The sequence below is a fragment of the Cariama cristata genome, unplaced genomic scaffold, assembly GCF_000690535.1.
Source record: "Cariama cristata isolate BGI_N322 unplaced genomic scaffold, ASM69053v1 scaffold11934, whole genome shotgun sequence".
Classification (NCBI taxonomy): domain Eukaryota; kingdom Metazoa; phylum Chordata; class Aves; order Cariamiformes; family Cariamidae; genus Cariama; species Cariama cristata.
In genome coordinates this window covers 21889-43824 of record NW_009614741.1, presented here as the reverse complement: position 1 = coordinate 43824, position 21936 = coordinate 21889, and the positions used below count along the sequence as shown (strand labels likewise).

At 37.8% G+C, this 21936-nt stretch overlaps 1 protein-coding gene across 1 annotated transcript in view; it reads right to left on the bottom strand.

Annotated features, from left to right (window-relative positions):
• NBEAL1 (neurobeachin-like 1) overlaps positions 1-21936 on the bottom strand; it is a gene marked incomplete at both ends in the record, with an annotated part of 61769 nt that overhangs the window by 37175 nt on the left and 2658 nt on the right. The window contains 11 exons of the mRNA XM_009699546.1: positions 411-543; positions 3575-4155; positions 4260-4358; positions 5869-5952; positions 11102-11208; positions 12209-12515; positions 14083-14168; positions 16442-16524; positions 18574-18701; positions 18894-18975; positions 20327-20488. Of these exons, the coding sequence (XP_009697848.1) occupies positions 411-543; positions 3575-4155; positions 4260-4358; positions 5869-5952; positions 11102-11208; positions 12209-12515; positions 14083-14168; positions 16442-16524; positions 18574-18701; positions 18894-18975; positions 20327-20488 (1852 nt within the window). The remainder of the gene's footprint in view (positions 1-410; positions 544-3574; positions 4156-4259; positions 4359-5868; positions 5953-11101; positions 11209-12208; positions 12516-14082; positions 14169-16441; positions 16525-18573; positions 18702-18893; positions 18976-20326; positions 20489-21936) is intronic.

Here is a 21936-nt window from a genome sequence, read left to right as displayed (position 1 = left end):
AAGAGATACACCTCTTTCATGATAATGCACATCAGTCCTTAAGTATGGGAATAGAAAAGGGCAAGGCAGAAACATAGTAGCACATTTTATTTATTCACATAGCATCACAGCCACCTATGCTTGTTACAACCTAATATAAAAAAACCTGCATGTTAAAAAAATCTGTAAGCACAATGCTGTAACCAGCTTATCAATAACAAATGCATAATAACATAGGCATAATTTAGCTCAACCAACCACTAATCTACATGGAAATTGCTTGCATTATTTGAGACTAGATCTGTTCTTATGCAATGAATTTTTTAAACATGACAAAAATAGAACATTTGTAAAACAACAAAAAAAATGAACTCTGACTTCTGAGCTACTGTATTATCCTCAATAAAGTGTTCTTCAGTATCACATCTTACCCAGAGAGAATCAAAAAAACAATGGTCAGGCAGCATCACTGTTGCATATTCCCTCTTTGTGCAAACTGCAACCACCAATACCCCAGAGTGCGTAATAAATGCTTCAAAACCCATACCACTTCCGGTAAAAAAGCTGCAGAAAAAGACAAAAAACCACACAATCAAGGGTTTACTACATCAAAACTACTGGAAATCACTTAACAGTACATTCATTAAGGAGAGAACCAACATAAGTTGTTTGTCACTGGTCCAATATTTACTATTTGACAGGCTGGTACTCTCGTACCAAAAAACACAAGACAAAGAACTGCCTCAGGGAAGGGACCTCAAGGCACATGACATGCAGGCCAAAGGTGATCCATAAAGCTCTCAAAGCAGCTTGTAGCCATCCTTCTTTTACATGAAAACATAACCTTGGTCCCAACAAGCGAGGTTTCAGTTTGACCCACGCAGTTTAAGCTGGTTCTGTTACAAAGTCCTGCCCACTCCAGTCTCTGGAAGTTACAATATTGTGATAAAGAAGAGACTGGTCAGCAACCTGTGCTGTTTTCTATCAATCAAATTGTGTCCATCAGCCCCTGGTAAAGCTGCCAATGTTACATGCATATTAGTGACATTACTGTTACAGTTAGTAAGCATGTTTTCTCCATTTCCCTTGTTTCACATCATAGCGTTGTACATAGAAATTTTATTTATTTTAAAGACCAAAATAGGACATGGAATAAGTCTTCCAGAAAATGCAGAAAGTACAATCTTTAATTTTATAGACAAATCTGCATCAAAGCTGTTTGATGAGAAAGTAAGTGTCATCCATGATTTTTTTATCCATGATCATGTATCAGCAAGAACCTTACCTTTGTGCAAAATGTAAATGTAGTCATTCTTATATATCTTACTTCACTCATATAATGAAGAAAATCAGCTGTAAGTAGCTATCTATAAATAAGCCCTGCAAGTACAAGTTTGCCTTGAGAAACCCTTCATTTTTTTAAGCACTTGAATACAAAAAATTATATATAAATTGTGAACTGCTATCAAAACCTATTACACACCCTTAGGCACAGTTATTCCAAGTGGATGCATTAACTACAGTACTATCAAATACCTATCAATATAAAACACAAATATACACACAGAGAGCATGAATATTATAGACAACCTCAATATAGGTAAGCTGTCTTACAATTAAGTACTAAAAAACATAGCAGCTAGATCAATTTTTAATGATTTTAATTCAGTTGTGTGCTTAACATTTCAAGCTGAAACTGGAATTTTAAATATTTCCTCTTTTTTGTATTAATTTCAATACATTACTGTTTTAGCTTCCCAAAACTAGAGTAATGTGTTCAAATGCACCCTCAGTTTGCAGACAACACCACATCGGGTGGGAGTGTTGATCTGCTTGAGGGTAGGAAGGCTCTACAGAGGGATCTGGACAGGCTGGATCGATAGGCCGAGACCAACCATATGAAATTCAACAAGGCCAAGTACCAGGTCCTGCACTTGGGTCATAACAACCCCACGAAACACTACAGGCTTGGGGAAGGGCGGCTGGAAAGCTGCCTGGTGGAAAAGGACCTGGGGGTGTTGGTCAACAGTCAGCTGAATATGAGCCAGCAGTGTGCCCAGGTGGCCAAGAAGGCCAACGGCATCCTGGCCTGTATTAGAAACAGTGTGGCCAGCAGGACTAAGGAAGGGATCATCCCCCTGTACTCAACATTGGTGAGGCCACACCTCGAATCTTGTGTTCAGTTTTGGGCCCCTCACTACAAGAAGGACATTGAGGTGCTGGAGCATGTCCAAAGAAGGGCATTGAAGCTGGTGAACGGTCTAGAGCACAAGTCTGATGAGGAGCGGCTGAGGGAACTGGGGCTGTTTAGCCTCAGGAGGTTGAGGGGAGACCTGATCGCTCTCTACAACAACCTGACAGGAGGTTGTAGTGAGGTGGGAGTCGGTCTCTTCTCACAAGTAACAAGTGATAGGAGAAGAGGAAACAGCCCCAAGTTGGGCCAGGGGAGGTTTAGATTGGATATTAGGAAGAATTTCTTCACTGAAAGGGTTGTCAAACATTGGAACAGGCTGTCCAGGGAAGTGGTTGAGTCACCACCCCTGGAGGTATTTAGAAAACATGTAGATGTGGTGCTTAGGGACATGGTTTAGTGGTGAAATTGGGAGTGCTAGGTTAATGGTTGGACTCTGCAATATTAAAAGTCTTTTCCAACTTAAACAAGTCTATGATTCCATGAAAATTTTATGTAAAGTGATAGAAAACCAGTCAGTTATTGGTATAGTATCATCACATTGAAATCCAATCACAGCTTTTTTACTTTGTAGTGCAATTCCACCCCAGTTTTCTAAAACTTAAGTCTACTTAAGACCTTTAGTGGGACACACTGACAAACTCTGGAAACAGTATTGTGGCTGTTCATCAGGTGGCACACTTCATCAGGGCTGCGCTATACAACGGGGCAGCCACATAAATCCAAGAGGTCTCCACCTGCCACCATGGTTATTAATAAACAGAAGTAACACTCTAAAATATAGGGGTTTGGAAAATATTAATTCTGTTATGACTAGAGCTGCATTCTTCAACATTTCCCCTGAAACTGCAGTGCAGTAAAATGGACTGAAGGGAGTGAGAGAGTCTTCAATTAGTATCCCCCCATTCTGCATTTTGTTTGCTGCTGAATGTTAATACTCAGAACATTAAACTACACCAAGAACCATCCATGACAATGTCTACTATTTAAGCAAATGAAGGTGTCCTTTTCATTGTGCTCTCATATAGAAAACAGATTTCATCACCTTTTACAGGAAACAGTGAGAGGACTGTTCTGTTTTGTGGTAGGGGGTTTTTTGGAGTTTGTGGGGTTTTTTTTAATTATTATTTTGCTTGTTTGTTTAACCTATGAACCTTAACAAAATGTGGAGTTATGGTTATTGAAACTGCAGACAAGAAAGCACTATAATGGAGAAACTACATGGTTATTTCTGTAACATAGCCTGGCTCTGGTGACAGATGAAACTGCTCCCTTTCACAAACTAAGTACTATATATTGCATTCTATGAAGATAAGCAGAAGTACCACATGTCATAGGGTACCATATGCCACAGGGAACAGATGACCTAGATTTGTGCTGTTGAAGTAGTTAGAGTAACTATACCTATAGAGTTGCTTCCTCTTGCCACTTTTGCTAGTTGTGCTAGGGTCCACCTGGTCCTGGTCAAGGCAGAGCCAAGCGTTGAAAGAAAATGCAGAGCCTGGCCACTTATGAATTGATGGAACAGCAATTCCAGCCATGCTGTGGTACAAGTTGAAGTACTGCAAGGCACTAGCCATGCCCTGCTTCCGAGCCATTGCTAGAATGGCTCGCATCACTGGAACAACATAAGGGTGAGCTCGTTTTGGTTCCTCAGTCCTCAGGAGCCGTATTAGTTGAAGCAGTTCTTCTGAGCCCATTGACTGGCTCCCCAAAGAGCCCAGAAGGGCAATCAGATTCTCTGCACAAGTAGAATGGAGCGCGGAGTGGGAATTTAGTGTCTCAATGATACGGATGACCATGTTCGCATTGACACACGTGGCACGACTCTGTCTGTTAATACAACAGATTCGCCTCAGCCAATTTGAGATGAAAATCTGCAGGTCATGTGACTCTAGCTCTGGAAGCCACTGGATAAGCAGCAATAAAGGCTGGACATTACTAATGCCTAGTATCCCAACAGCCATGTGGTCACCTTCAACGGCCTGAAAAACAGCAGAGAACTCAGATGTGAAATACAATAAAATAGGGCTAGAAGTACTGTTGAAAAGATGTAAGCATTCTAGCATCCAAAGCAAGCACGTCTCACCATATTCATGAGTTCTTCCAGCAACTCCCGTGAGGGCTGACCCAGCGATTTTAGTACCTCATATATGTGTGCATAACCAATCCTCTCCTTGAAGACCTCCTGAGGATAAAAAACCCAGTCTCACTAACAAACAAAATGGACAAAAATTGCTCATCTACTGCAGTTCCTAATTTAACCCAATATTAGACACAAAATAATTAGAATGCAAGAATAATGTTTTACAGACTAGGAATCTCTTTTGGATAACATATCTGTTATGCTATCTCTACCAAGCTGATGATGAGGATCTCACTGCAGCATGCAGAAATAATTAAAAGATCAGAGTTATATTTTAATAATTACCTAGGTAAGAATATAATTGCATTAGTATAATAAAAATGTTAATTCTACCACAAAATACTAATAGTTTCATTTTTAATGCAAACTATAGCATGAAATGAGGTGATTACATTGAGAATTAGAAGCATTCAGATATTAATTTTTGAGTGCAAGATTTTCCTAGACTAGCTTGATTAAAAACCACCCATCCTAAACACTTCAAAAATTAGAAAAGCATTCCAAGGAAGTTTTTCTGAAAACTAATTGATTTTACATGAAGAAAAAAAATAATCAAGCGGCAAAATCCAAACTGTAGCATCCATTTATGGTTTAGTTAGTAAACAGCCAACAGAATGGATACTCTTCTTCCAGCTGTATCCTGCACTGAAATTAAGACTCTTTTTTTTCTTTTTCCAAAGGATGAATCTGTCAGCAAAAGTGAGGTGATTGCTTAGGTAAATATAGAAAGAAAAAATACATATGTTGCAGTGGAAGTACAACTGAAAATTTTGCTGACCCTTGTGAATCACAGCAGTCCCTACCTCCAACATACAACTCTTCTCAGGCTTTCCAGAGTCAGTGGAGAAATAAGCAGCCCGAGTAATGTTCTGGCAGAGCATAACTGACCCTGTCATTTCTCACTCAGAATGTACTGCAAGTAGGAACCAAATCAGGTGACTCCCACTCTTCCTTTAGCCTCCACTGTGCAGCCACATCCCTTTCCTTGTGCCAAGACTAGGGAATCATTCAACCACGGGGTTAATCTACTGAACTCAGCAATTTAAGAATAAAAATACTATTTGTCTGTGGGCTTAGCTTCCAGTCAGATCCACAAACTAACTACAACCTATCCATTTATCAAACTATAAGAATAACTACAAAGGAAGGGCAGGGGAATAGCAAGATCACCATTTGGACAGCAATACTGTCCTGGGTTAAAGCCATGACAAAACTACAACACAAACTCCTGCCTGAAAATTCCTGCAAATACCCATTAATTCTACCCCCATACTCATGGGACAAGTAACGATGTACTTCCTCTATAAAGGTTCCAACTGCCATTAACACTCTGATCTTCCAGTTTTGGTAGAAAGATGGCTCAGTGTCCAGCCATTAGACACACATAAATGGATATGGGATGCTAATCTGCTATTCCTATCTGGTCAGAACATGTGACCACAATCTGCTCATCTTCATTAGCAAGATTCATCAAGATATTGTGATAAAAACACTAACTGGAAACAAGATCAAGAAGCCTGCTGCAGACAGACCTCTGCATATATACTGTTACCTTAGCAGCTGGAGACTTGTGCATTACTGCTGTGAGGGCTTGAATGGTTGATACTGCCAAGCAGTCTAGGTGTCCCTGAAACACCTGAAAGTAGCAGGTACAGAAGTTATACACAAATGTACAAAGACAGTTCATCTCCAAAATCTATACTGTGCCTTCCTGCCAGAAGGGAAGCCAAGAGTTTGCTAATATGCTTCAAAAATCATCTCCCTACCAGTCAAGTTTTCATAACCCCACGGCCTACAAGGAATTACAGAACAGTAGACAACTAGCCACATACTTCAAGAGGAGAGAAGCATTCACAACACATACTGCACTTCAAATACTCTGATGGACAAAGAAGTTTTCCTCATGCGTCTAATGGACAACCTCAAGAGGGATGGAGGAAAACAAATCAGGAAAGCTCTTGGAGTATATGTGCGCGCTGCCGGAAAATCAGGCACCTGCAGTTCACACAAAGTGTTTACTTTTTTTTCGCCAATGCAACACACACACACACAGACTATAAGAGATAAATCACACCAGCACAGTAAGGTGGCTGTGTCACCCACAGCCTCACCGCATTGATCAACATCTCTTTTTACAATTTATCTTCTGAGGTTTTTTTCTTATAATTCTTGTTTATGTTTGTATTTCTATGGCAGTTTTAAGGAAAAAAAAAACAACTTTGGAGCACTATTTCACATCCATCAGTAAACCTAATTAGCAAAACTGTGCAGACAAACATACTCTGTTTCATCACCTCTGAAATACTATACGCATATAGACATATTTTGAAAATGAAATGTCAAGAATCAGAATATTGTGTTAGATGTGAAGAAACATTTACATGCAGTTAGTGTCATACTGAGTTTCTAAAAAAGTCAAAGCTATTAGTTAGAATCACAATTTGTAGATTACCAATACCTTGTATTTAGCATTTCTTTACATTTTTAATCAGAACAAATCATTCTACTATAAAATTAATACAACAAAAATTTGCATTTGAAACTTTCCACAATATTTTGGCAAAATTAAAGCAACAGGCTATTCCTACCTCCCTGATTCAGCCTGTCCATTGTTTTGTGAACATCTGCTCTTGCTGACAAGCAAAGAATCAGGACATCAAATACAACCATTGAGATTCACAAACAAGGCCCCAGAATCCAAAACACCACAGTGCTGAGACAAAGAAGCAAAAAAGAGGAAAGGGAGGGGGAAAAAAAATCACCACCAGGTTGACAGAATTTATTTGGATTCTATTCATGTACTTCACCTTTTCCTTAAAAGAAGTATAACTGGGGCTCAATCTATTGCAAATATCTGCAATTTGAAGCAGATTAATAAAAGTGAGGTTGAATTCAATCTGTTACTCAGAAAAATTATTTTCCAGAGGCAGGAAATACTGATGTGTGCAGCAACACAAGTCCATCTTGCTGCAGAAGGCTTAAAGGGGATGGTTAAGGTGAAGCACAGCAATCAATTTTCCTGTGATTGTGTCTTGACTTCAACTGAAGCAAAATACAGGTTAGATAGGTACCTGGTCCTCATTCATTTCTGTCAGTAATTTGTTGGCAAGGTCTTTCTCACTCTTGTCTGCCACTTTATTGTTAGCATTTAAAAACAGCTGTTAGAGACAAGAATAATGGAAATAATTGCATTAAACAGTTACCTGCAGCCAAACCTGTGGAGGCCGCCTTAGATTTGTATTTCACATACGAAAAAAAACCAAAACAAACCAACCAACCAACCCCAAACCAGACAAACAAACAAACAAACAAACCAAACTCAAAAAAGAGAGTTCTCACACCGGTGAGACACAATCCTCCATTAATACTAGTCTTCTGTTAATGCTTACAATACCAAAGATTATATTGTATTTTTGCTAAATAGTAATTGTTGGTGTGTCCCCCCCCGAATTAAATGAAAATATGTAATCGTTGAGACAAGAAAACAGATCTATCTGGAATTTACACTGGTCACTGGCTTAGGAACTATGATTTCATTTACAATATGCAACATGTCAGGAGGTTCTCAAAAATTTACTTCTAAGAAATAAAGACAACAGTGGGGCATTAGCAAAGAAATGGATACAAGATGTTTCACCATTTTCCACTTAATGTTTCATCCTAGGTGAGGCTGAAGATACCCAGACAGAATATTCTAATCTTCAAACAGCAACAGCAGCAGAATTTCTAGGGTACATAGTCTTTAGGACAGGAAAAAGGGTAAAGTATCTCTGCCATCATTCGAAAAATCAGGTTGTAAATAGCTTTAAAACAAACATACACTTATACTGCACCTTCAGCCAAGAAACTGCTCTGTGCATAGTAGCTAGATTCCTAGTCAGTTCCTGAATTTGCAAGTTTAAAGTTCACCCAAATTCATAATCAATTGCAGTCACTTTGTGTGCAAAGTTTAGCTGTAACCTAATCAGGACTAAAATTTATCTTCCTCCGCTTTTAGATTCTATGGAGGTGTTAAAAAAATCCCTGATCAAAAAGTTTTAAAAGTCCCTTAGAAAAAAACAAAAACCAAAAACCAAAACCAACACACACTTTCCTTTAGTGGGTAAAAACTAAGCATTTGCCACTTTTTTTTTTCCCCCTCATACATTCTGTTCCATTATCTGCTAGGTAGTCTCTCTGAAGAGGAACAACCTGAGAAATCAACTTCCATAAATTAGGGCAAACAGAACGACAACATCCAAGATATTACTTTGACTTACATAAATGTGAAAGCACATAGTTAGAAACACAAATCATTTTGAAAGGTACATCATGGTCAAGAGCACTGAACACTGCAGAATAACTATAATATGCCTCAGACAGTTATAACATTAACAAGTGGAAATAAGAACATCAAACAGAAGCAAATGCAGACATGCAAAAAAAAAAACAAACAAAATTTTTCATATGGGTTATTTCAATTCTCATAATACATTTAAAATGGAAAAATACGGTTTTATTACAATGTCCATATGGTTTTAACTCTTCTATTTAAAAGCTGTTCAGAAAACAGTAATTTTTTTTAACCAGGCACACTGCTAGAGGTCATTGTGTTTTACTCAATGTCTGACCTCTAAGAGAGTTTAATAGATGAGAGAAGATTCAGGACCGACAAAGCAGCTTGTTAAATGACTCTCAGTATAGAATAAGTACCTCCTGATACCTCTAAAGTACAGTCCCTCTTTTCAGATGTCACTAGCAAAAAGCAACATTCAGCTCATCAAAACTTAACCAAGCAGTTTTGAAAAGCTTTTGTGCAGATCTCTAACCCTGGAGCATAGTTAAGGGAAGACAGTTTGCCCATAAGCCTTAAAATCAGCAAATATGAAAAAAAGATTTAAATTTTAGAAGACTGCTGGACTGCAAATGACTAGGAAGTATGACTAGAAGTATGGTCTTGAATACCCCAAGTTCTTTGGGATATCTATAGCAGAAATAGTGGTATGGATTTTCTTTACCCCTCCTTTCCACAGAAATTTCTTGCACTTCAAATTTGCCAAAGATTCAATAGCTTCCTGAGTTTCAGATATGTGTATGGACTCCCCTGCTATCTGTGGAGCTGCAGAACGTGCTTTACACAGCTTGCTGGTGAATCCGATAGCAAGATTTTCATAGGTAAAGAAAAAAGATCTAGAAATAGTGTCTCCATTGCAAGCCAATGAAGAAAAATCTTAATTCCACAGCTAAATTCATCTTTGCTATTTGGCTTTGAAAAAGAATGGAGATACAGTATATTGGAAAATACAAATATACACCACCTTCTCAGGCTCCACTTTCTCCCCACTTCTCATCCTTGGGGTATTTTGACCATGAAAGTTTAAAAAAAAAAAACAAAACAACAAAAAGCCACACTATGTAGCTAACAGTATGACTGGATAAAAATGCTGCCAAATATGTGAGACTGTATCACAGGAAAAAACGCTCAAAAGAATGTATATTATGACATAAATACAAGCAGAATAAAAATAAAAGGAGCAAACTGCAAGAATAAGAGTAGCTGTTCCTGCTTTCTTAAATTCCACCACTTGTTTATTTGAGAGCAGGAACATAGCTAGAGTGTCCATGAACAGGTAAACATCGCACTGCTTGATGATTTAAGAAGAAACTAAAAAGGAAATTTCTTATAGAGTACAAGGTCAGTACAAAAATAGGCACAGACTCCCAGAGGAGGAGAATGGAAAGGTCAAACAATGTATTTCCAGGAGAAGATAAAAAACTACAAACACTATTTAAAACACTTCAAGTCAGTTGGCATTCTGCCACTGATTGTCACTAGAGCTAAGACATAATCCAAACACATTTAGTTTTAAGGTACCACTGCACTGAAAAACGTTCTAATCCAGAACTTAAATGGATTTGAATTAAATTGCATACTGTAGCTAGCATTAAATTATCTAGCATTAGAAGAGCTCAAAATAGCTATGCCACCAACATATCACAAAAAGAAAAATAAAATATTCCACAGAGTTACATCATATCCATGTTCTTTTGCATGGGGAAAAATGAAATCTACAAAGCAATCAGTGGAAGATACTAGCTTGCAAATTAAGAACATCTGGGACTGAAATGAAAACACATCTATGTAAACACTAAATCCTATGTAGAAGGAGAAGAACAATCAAAGAACATTTGAAACAGCTTGAGCTCATGTTTTATGTCAGCTACACAAGACTCAGATATTTTGAAACACACACAAAGGCACACCAGCAAGGTTTTTTTAAATGGAAAAATATGCCTCTGAAATTAGAATTCAGACCTCCATCGGATAGGAGTTGGAAGCAACTTCCTAGCAATCAGTGACAGAATATTAGAAAACAAAAACAAAACAAAACAAAAATGAAACAACAACAACAAGAAAACACACACAAAACCAAACAACACACCACCACAAATCCCAAAAAGGCAGGGGGGTGATTGATTCCAGTAACAACTTTAACAGATTTTAGAGACTGAGCGGGGTCTGTAAAGGTATTTTGCTCAGGACTCAAAATAAACATTCATTGCTTTAACAAGACAGACAAGAAACACCTCTACTTCACTAGGAATAAAAGAAGATTTTAGAGCAACTTGAATCTTTCAGATCTTTCATGGCATTAGTTTCTCTAACTGATCCAAAGTTTTACTTCCAGTATGTAGACACTATAAAATTGCATTTAATTCAGACCGAAGATACAAAGGTAATTAATCTATCTGCAACATTACAAGACAGGTTTTGTTAAAAATATGCTGGTAAGGGAAAAATTTACCTTGCAGTTCTGCAACAGTCGAATCAGATGCTCAAAGCAGTTACTGTTAAGGAAAATTGCCTGCAGAACGGGCCTATCTGTGCAGTCTAACATGGCTGTGATGGTATCTATAAAATTAAAACAGAACTGGCATCAAAAACAAAACGTTTCCCAAATTCATCAAGTATTTTTACTGCACATTGCATAACAAACATGGGGAAAAAAATATACAACAAGCTACATGTTGTGAATTCTTTGATCAAGAATGATGTGTGTTTTAAGCACAGAGTGCTAGGTCTAAACATTTTTATTATTTATTATTATATTTTATTATTTATTTTATTACATTTTGATGCTGTAAAAATTATCATGTAACCTACTATATCTGGAGAAAAATTCAGCTATTGAACATCTTTGCTTTGGAGCTCTGTTTAAAGTCGTTGTCATTTGCACATACACTAGCAGCATGCCTTAAATAAAAGGCACAAAACCACTTGCTTCCTCATTAAGCAATTACTCTGCATTCACAGCAGCCTTATACCATAAGGATTCCTCATTGCCTCAGTACTATTCCTCAGTTTTCCTGGAAGTTTGGGAAAAGAAACACCTTTATTTGTACTTCCCATTCTGAACATCAAAGCAGAAAAAACTCCAAATCCTGAATTCTTATCCAATGACTTGAACCCAACTGCTTCAGACCATCACTTTTGGCCAATGTTTACAATAATGCCATTTGAAAAGCGAACTATCACAAAACAGGCACCACATGGGTATTTTATTACAGACCCATCTTATTCTGCAATTATTAAGGTGCTGATGAGTGTCAGCTGTTGCCTAGCAAAAGGTTTGGTTTTTTTTCAATGGAGACTGGCAGTCCATGAACCTTGACGCTCTGATGAAATGGCAGCAATCCAATATGGTTTCTTCTGGTTATTTGTAGTGACTGATTAAACAAGAATACATCTAACATAATGTCAATGAAGAAATGTTTGAAATTTTCGAATTGCTTAGCCAAGCGAACATTTTTTGGTAGGACATTCAGTTATATTACTATCATGGTTCAATCATTACTTGCTTCGGAGTTATTATAAAGAGATATTTAAAGGAACTGCACAGTTCGGTACTCACTCAGCATTTGGATCTGTAGTGCTATGAACCTGGTCTCCCACTGCCTGCATCGCCTTGGATTAGGTAAAGCTGAATGGTCTGAATTAAGCAGCTTGAAATAGTTCTCCAATATTGTACTCGTCTCCACTTGCCGCTGATCAGAACTGCTGGTTAGAAGGATATGGACAACTTCTGTCAGGCATTTCAGAGTCAGCTCAGCCTTCCTGCTCACTTCCTCAGGGTTCCTGTCATCCAAGTTGTCACAGTCTGCTAAAACGCGCATCAAGACTTCCATGGTGGCAGGAGATACTGCTTGAAGAGCATTCCTCTGAAACCCACAAGGGAAAAAAGTGATTAAGGAAAAATTAATAAATAAATTCAAACCTCTTCAAACCAGCAGTTTCCGATTTATCTGAACCACGCAACATGCATTGTTATGTCTGTTAACACCCTGTAATTGTTAAACAAATAGGAAACATTCTATGTGGATTATATTGATGGCTACAGATGAAATGCATCCCATGTTGTTCACTTAATTAGGCTTTCTTTTGCAAAGAGAATGCTTATATGGAAAAGGAAATAAAATTTAAATGCACATTATAAAATTCTTACAAGGTAACCTTGATAAACTACTAATCCTAGGTAAACCTTCACTTGAATTTTCATTTTGGATCATGAGATTCACAACACATTAAAGTTTTTGAAAAGAACATAATAACTAGCAAACATTTGTCTGAGCCCTGATTGCATTTCCCTCACCTCTCTTCCTGGGGGTTTGACTGCATAGGCTCAGGGCCACCTTAAATCTGGGGTAGGAGCCTAGCCTCACAGAAAGCTTTGAGAAGCCTCGTCAGGGACTCCCTGCCTTCTCTAGAGAGTTGTATTCAAGCTGTGGCCCTCAACTTTTTACCTGCCTGAGCTACCCTGCAGCCATGCTCATGCCTAGCCATGTACTGTCTTGAACCTGACCCACAAACTTGAGTGCCTGCCTTGACCTTAGACCTGCCTCATCATTATGGATGGGCCTGGAAACTACTGGACTCTTGACTGACCTTAGTTACCATCACTAGACCAAATTCCCAGTCTGATGTGCTGACCAAACTTCCTGGCTTGATCTTAGGCTTCATCACTACAGACTTGTCTAGTGATCTGGGCTGGCTGATCCTGGTTACTACCACCAGACCTTCTCTGATCACCTTGTTCAGGTATAGTGAGACTGCACCTTTTGCCAGTGAGGTGAACTGCCTCTGCCTGCCTAGTCACCATGCTCAGTCTCCGCTTGCCTTCCCTGGCAGGAGCAGTGCCTGGCTTTGTTGCTCCCTGACAACATTTAAAAACAATTTCTCTTCTAGATCATCAAAAGTAACATTCACTTGCGACCAGACTAAGTAGCACATTACAGAAGTCAGTCATGAGAGTGGATGTTGGCTTTGCTGCTGATGAACATCCTCTTTTCTTCACATTCTTTCAAAGATTTTAAACAGCTTTCAAGTTATAAAGGCCCTGTGCCTCTTCATGAAACAGCTTACTTCCAACATTGGGAAGTAAGCTAGATGAATTTCATGCATTGATACAAAGCTTGTATCTTTGCAGGTGGAAACTCCTAAGCTAGTACTTACGTTTTTCCTTTATGATAGGAAAATACTACAGTAAGTTCATATGAATGTGTGGTTATTGTAAACAGCAAATTTCTACTGTTATTTGAAAGCAGGACCTAGCTTTTAGCATTTAGATACTGTTGCAGAGAATGACCCCAAACTTCATAAGACAAATAAACAATTCATAGTCAATAACAAATTTTTCTCATTTATAGGTTATCAGGTATTTATAAGCCTTAAACAAGAAGCAGGCATTTAGAGACTTCAGCAGCTGAAAAGAGTTTAGAACATCCTTACCTGACCACCAGCCACAATAGCTCCAAAGAGATGTAGCAGGCAACATTTTAGGCTTTCCTTGAGATGTTCACTTTCTTGAAAGCATTCTGATTGGAGTAAATAAAAACGAGGATTCCTTACTTTGGTCATATAAATTATACAAAGTTTTTTCTCTCAAAAAAACCCACTAACAAACTAATCATAAAAAAGCTCCTCTACTCCCTGTCATCATGCAAATTTTAAATTTTCAGGTATATAATCTCCACTTTCTTTTACATGAGACACAAATACATCAATTCCAGCATTATCAAAGTAACATGTCCAGACCGCATTTATCAGGAGTTCACAGGGCCAGATCTTCAGCTTGCATAGAACTTTTCTTGCAGGCTGACAGAACTATAGACAAACAACTGTTGATCTGATCCATAATGTAAAATGAGCCAATTTTGTCCACACTAATGAGAAATAGGACAACACGCTAAAACACAAGCAGATAGCAAGTATGACAAAGGTTAGAGAAATTTTAGCACAGAAAGTCTAATGCCGTATGCAGTACAGGTAGGTCAGAAAAACAGTCCCTGAGCTTGCTCCCTCTAAGTCAAAATTCCCAGAGAAGCCTGTGCAGGCCTGTAACGTTTCTAGCAGTAGTCTCTTTAAAGACAATTATCCTGCATCTCTTCTTATGCCATATCTGATATAACTTAGTTATAAACAGTCTCAGGAACAATTCTTAGCAAGAGATATAACCTGGATATTGCTGCTATAGCAATAACACTAGACTCAAAGTAGCTGCAACAAACTACAAAGGATTGTTTTAGTTGGAATTAACCATTGTAAAACTTCCAATAACTTTATGAGATAGAACTGATAATGACTTGGGTTTGTAAAAACTGAGATTTTAAACAAACAATAGAAACTAAAAATGCAATAATTTTATATTCATTAAAATAATATAACCTTTAAGACAATTACCAATTATTGGCAAGCAGGGTTTCTGACTATATACTGAATGTATAAGCCTGTTTTAAAAGAAAATTGCACAGCTATTTTTTAAATCTGGTCTTTAAAAGAAACAAAGCTTAGATGATCAATCACACTATTGGTCTGCTAGTCCCACCACTCCCTTGACTTACAGCCTCTGAATCTTTTGGGGAACCTCAGACAAATTCAAAAGAGCAGTACCTAGCAGATTGTGAATAAACCATTAGGCTGGGTAGACCAAAAAAGCCTCAAATTAGTGCTGCCATGGCAGAATGTCTAAAGTACTCAGCAATTTCTTGTTCTGTCTTCCCTGCCAGTTGGCCAACCAGCAGATGAGTATCTGCCAGCTAATTAGTACACTGGTAGCTCAGTCACGGTATATTTAAGGGATTTAGGAGGAACCAGAGTGCAATGCACTGAATGGGGAGGAGAGAACCTGCAGACGACAAGGCTCAGGAGCAGTTCTTAGAGTGGGTTTCCAGTGCTATAGCACAAAGATAATGGCATTTTACTGGCATCAGCTCTTCAGTCTTTTTGGCAACTAGCCTATTTTACGTACACAGAGAGGGAATCTCAAGGAGCAGGAGGAGTACGTGACTCAAACCTAGAGAAACCAAATTCATAAATGCTACCACTCTACAAATAGAATCTTCCTTTTTTATTTTCAATTAAAGCTGAGCTAATGGAGAGCTGCAAAAAGGGCTGATTCCAGTCATACCCCCACCCCTCCAGTATATTCCTGCTGCTTCAATTCTGCTGGCACTAGCACTTCGGTGTGCTAAACTGGCAAACTAGCTGGCCATCCCACCTTCCCAAGATTTAATTACAGAACACGGTCACATAAGCCCCCCTTTTCTACACAGCAAATCTGTAATGGTAAGAACACATGTATTCCAAAGTAGCCATCATGATATTTAATGACTTAACCACAGACAAAACAGAGCAGTTTCCCAAATGGCAGTCCAAGCAGCATTTGCCAGTTGGATGGCACAGAGTTTCCTTCTTTGTAACTATTAAACCATATTAAGAAACAAAAATGCATGAACACTTCCCTAAGATTAGTTTTCCACATGAGTTATCATTACAGGGATCTTACATGCTGTATATACCCTAATAAATGGGAAAGTTGGCAATTCACAGAACCAACCCTACTAAACCACACAAGGCACTGAAAGAAAGTCTGAAAAAACCCCAGGCTTTCAAAGATGAGTAAGGATGGCAAGACAGTGCCATTCAAAGCAAAACACAGGCAAACAAAGCAACACACTTCATTCAGCCTCAGAAAACTAGTAAGGAGCTTTTACATTTATCAAACGTTATTAGGGGAAAAGAACTTGGAATCACTAAGTTTGCTCCTCCAAAGATGACTACTTTTAAACAAGCTGTTGATAATACTTACGGTAAAAGAAGGGGACAAACTCAACAGTGAGGCAAGCTGGTTTATACTTCTGTCTGCTCTTTTCAACTGTACTAAGGAAGTGTCTGCAATTACATTAAAAAAGATACACCAAAGAAATTAGATATGATACCTTTGTTTATGACTTACTTATTAATTTATGATTTCATAATAGAAAACACTGCCAAAAAAATCAGGAGTTATCTTTTTCCTACAGGATCAAAAAAATAGTAAAGTAGTATTTCATCCTGAAAAAAAAAAAAATCACAGCTAATCCTGTATTTACTGTTCTGCTCCTACAAATAGCTTTTTACAATATAGTTTAATTAAAAAAAAAAAAAAAAATTGCCAGCAATCTGTTATTTAGTCCTTGCTTATTGTAACTAAGCCACCAGCTAGATTGCCATATTTCTTAACCATGCAATTTGAAATGGGCACAAAACATTATGATGGGTTCATTATGGGGAGGGGACACACATGCCATCAAATTAAAGGGATATGATTCTACTGATACACTTACAAACTTCTTTTCAAAGAGGCAACATATCTATGTTGTGATCTTCAATAATTTCTTTTGCCCTAATTCAACCAGGTCTGCCTACCCCACTTCTTTTGGCTTCCTTGTTCCACCAGTTTAGAAAAATTGGCCAGTTTTTGAAAGGAGAAAGCAATAGAAGGACCTTCATATTGGTCAGTTACAACCAAACACCTCATATTATATCCCGAAATGTAGTTTTTTTTAACTTCTAGACTCCCAGTAAATATATTAATTTTTAAAAGGTATTTAAATCATATACAGTTTCAGAATGCATAACACTTTTCTGTGGTGTGTTTATATTGATTCATTGCCAAATTATGCACCTTCACTGGTTGTAAATTCACTGATGTTGAGGACTTACACTCTATATAAAATATCATGAGATGTGCTGGTATTACCTACACTAAATCTGAAAACAGCTTAACAGTACGTTGGCAGGCCATATGTGAGAACTGGTGTCAAGTCATGCTCTGCTGTAGAAGAGGGGAATTCTCATGTTGCAAAAATACCAGAAGTTGTGATCCTTACGTGCTCCTTAAAATTTGGTGCACAATGATTCAAGCTGTTATTGCGAATACTACCTTTTGTTTCCGTAACAGCCTCGTGAAACCTGCAGTCCATGCAGTATTATGGCATATTGCAGGTTTCAAGCCACAAAGAAACCCAGTAGCCAAGGTACACAGCTCACATGATCCCCACTCTGTTTGCACAGCCAGACGAGTGACTTGGTGCACAAATGCAAGTCTCAGAGATGCAAGTCTACAGAACGTACGCTGTGAGAACGGACCTGAGGTATTACAAGACTAGGTAGCATGAGATATGGTCTCTCTATGCCTTTAGTTATTTGCATGCACAGGTCCAATATTTGATGCCCATCAAAATGGTCTTGATGGAAATAAAATTGAGGACCTCAAGGAAAAGCAGCTCTGAATGACAGCAGCAAGGAGCAAACAACAACTTCAGCCTTTGTACACACAGCAGAAAAACACTTAACTCTACAAGACTATGTACATTTAACATTATTGTAATTCATTTGGGGCTAATAAGAAGCACAGGCTAACAAGGAAAAAGATCTCACAGAAATTGATAAGAGCTCTCTGAAGAGCCAGTTATAGCAGAAAAAGTTAATCACTAGCATTTTCAAAGAATAGGGCCTGTGCCTAGAATGAAAGAAATTAAGCATCTCAGAAAGCCCACCTCCTGGCTCTCTACACTTCCCACCTTTCGAAAAGCCTCACAACTCAGCTTTCTACTAAACCGAAAATGATATATTAGTACTCTGACAACTTTGGTGGCAATGAAGTTCAGTTTCAAGCACGTCTGCTTCATGATGTTGATTTTGGCAGAAAACCTATTTCATTAATGCTATTCTAAAGAGTGTATCTTTGGGGAAAAAAAAACTAAACCACACTATCAAGTGCTCAAGGCTATCAATTCTAACAGCTGTAAAATGCAACAGCAGAAGAATATACATATAACTACTTTTTATTTTAATTTGACATCAGGCAGCAGTAGTTCTGTCAGAAACTTTACATATTGTTTATTTAAAGTTATCATAAACCACAGTATTTAAAATCCTGTCCTAGTCCACACATACCCTGCAATTTGATGCCTCCAGTTTCGATATGGATCGTAGAGACTTTCACAAAAAGCCAATGCATGTCTCACAAATTCTTCTATAGGGGTCTGATCTGCCACTTCTTTTTCTTTTGTTTTGCTTTTTAACTGAGGGAAAAAAAGAAAGCTGTGGTCAGAAGATTTCTGTAAGTTGAAAATTAATCTTGATGTCCTCCAGAAGAGTTCTGAGCCCACAAACTGTTTGCCTCACAACACTATTATTGAAAAAGTGGATCACATAAGCAGAAGCAGGAAGTATTGGATGGCAAAAATAACAGATAAGAATTGTTAACCACATACCTGTTGAATGTATAATGTAGTCATGGTGATAACATGGTTAACGTATGAACACATCCCAATCTCCTCCACATTAGCCAAATTTCTATGAAGACAACATAAAAACCACAGAAATGTACACAGTGTACCATTTGAGGGTAGTTCAAGCAATGTTTGTTTTAGCATTCTGTCTACAATCACACAAAAGTATATCAGCATTTCAAAAATATTCCCCAAAAGACTGCATGTACTCAAATGTTTATTTCTGTCACAGTAACAGAGCTCACAAGTTTTCTTCTAACAGGAAGGAAAAGAAAAGCTTGAGTCACCCTGCTGTAGGCCAATTCTATCTGGAATCTGAGGTTTCAGAGGTTAAGCAGATTCCCAGGACACTAAACAGAAAGTTCAGAAATGGCATCTGATATCAAAGACAGTAACTTCCACTTCTCCCACATTACTAGTGCATACACTTTCTAAAAGTTTAGCAAACATATTACCTAGAAGCATTTATTCACTTTAAATTCTCACAAGGAAAACAAACATTGAATAAATTATTTCAGAACATAAATAAATCAACAGCAACAAAGAAATAGCATGCACGTGTTATTTCTCAGTCTTGAGGACAAGTCATAAAGATCAGATACTGAAGTGATGACATAAGGGAACTTTTCAGCAACTAAATAAGACTGACAACAGTTTGTAATTCAGAAACACATTACCACTATCTACTCAGCTTATATTTAATATTCCAGGATACTTAAACACTGCCCTACAGCCCTTTGTATTGTTTCAGGGGAAAGGAGAGCCAAAGGACTCAAAAAAAGCTGGTTCGAATACTCCTCAGAAAAGGAGATTCCATATTATACTTTATCCCCTTCCTCTCTTAATGCAGTTTACAACAGAAGACTGAAGAAATAGTGAGGAATAGATCTCTAAAAACGGCTTATTCACATGCTTCAACAGAATTACAAAATAAGGCATAAGTTTCAGAAGGAAGCTAGTTGCACTAATAGTGTAGTAAGTCGTTTCCTAAGCTGTTTATGGAATTATAAGCATGTTAAGAATGTGAAACAGTTCTTCCTGTACAATTCTATCTCAAGTTATTTCATATCCAACATTGTTAGAGTGTGTCCTTTCTTTCAAGAGCATTTTTTATACCAGGTACACAGCATCTTGAATTCCCATAGATATATCTTATGTAATTACAAGGAATTTAGTGTCTAATCCCCTTCTATTCCACTTCTTCCGGCAAACACTATTGCTAAGATGACTGCATTGCTCCCCTCTTTTATTCCCTCTTCCTTTATTTTGAAGACTGTGAGAAGTGGTATTTCTCTGTTTCTACTGGAAAGTGTCAAATCACATTGTATGTGTCATTAGAATCCATGTTTATAGGCTGCATCAAGATTTCTTAAACAAAACAATAGCCTTGCTGAGGTACTAATCAGAACAGATACCTGCAAAGGATGATGAAGAATTTCACAAGTAAAAGTGACAGAGCCTGCTGCTGCTCTTCTAGTCCATCTGACATTTTCTGGACACATTGTAGCAGCTGGAGCCTGAGGACCTGAAGAATGTTATCAGGAAGAAGTGATATTCCTGGAGGAATGTCATCCACCCTAAAGAGAAAAACCACACACAAATTTGTTAATCATGCAAATGACATGTTACCAATCAATTTCAATGTGCTCATCGATTTCACATGCCCCATGCCAAGGTGATCTGCTCTGGTGCAGGCATGTTCTCTTCACAGAGTTGCACAATTTGCTTTTCACATCCTGGGATCCAGAATCTCAAGGGATTCAGAAAGCTTTAACACAAATTTTATAGGGCCTAGGCTCTAAACTGATACAGACACTAACCACAAAACTGAGAGCAACCGCTTTTTTCCAATACAACTGACAAGAAAGCAGCTTGACCCTTCAAGATGCCAGAAGATCCATACCCTCTGGGACTATAAGCACAGCTCCTCATAATCCGGTAATTCACCGTCTCTGAATTAGGAAGACCATAATTTTTGACAGCTGAAATCATATATCCAGAAGTAATTTCCCTAAAATGGCCAACAAGTCTTTTTCAATAAGATCATAAAATGCTTTACAAGAGAGCAAACAGCATACCCTTCATGCCTCTCATCCCAAAGAATGTTTCCTCTGTGGTAGCTGCCTGTCTGTGCTATTACACAACCCATGAGAATCTACTGCCTTATGCGAGACGGGCACAAAAAGCACTAATCAGGATTACTCAAACTGAGTATACTATAGAGTATATAAATAAATAAAAATATTTATAAACAACAAAACTTCTTTTCACCTCAGAGCAAATTACTCCTATATCACCACAAAAAAAAAAAAAAAAAAGAGTTAAATTTGTGGATGTGTAGTATCAATTTTTTCCAATAAGACTAGCTGTGTAAACTAAGTATTCCAAAATGAAGAAAAAATAAATCTCACAAACCATACCTTTACTGATGTTCTTATTTGACTGCTGGTACTCTACGTCAAAGATATGAGAAAGACCTTGACACATTTGGGTTTTTTTTATTTATCATTTCCTTGCATTATATTAACATGGTTATGCAGCAATATAAACTGCCATCTCAGGTGTTTGAAAGGAAGTTAAATTAGCCTCTAAACTGTATTCACTTATTACAGCTCAAACTCATACACTGGGCCTTTCAACCTCTCCTCTGCTAGTGGTAAGCACTTTGGCACAAACTGCTGTAGAAAACCAGGGTTTACTTTTCAACAACCATGAAACAATGTGAACAGCATTCCTATCAAGATTCCTGCATCATTTTTATGTGGGTTTGAAGTCAATATGTTAACAAAGTACAGTTAGTATGGTACTTTGCATGAGCTTCCTTTAAGCTCCTTTTCTCAATATCATGCAAACCAAAAGCAGAAAGAGAGCATGAAAATACTCTGGAGGCCTTTGTTGTTTCTGAAAGTACTAAACCAAATGACAATTCCTCTCCTTCAATGAGGGGGAAAAAACCTCCGACCAGCTGCTAAAGGTTTTATCCTTTTCACGGTAAATACATATGAGATGAATAAATGTTTTTAGG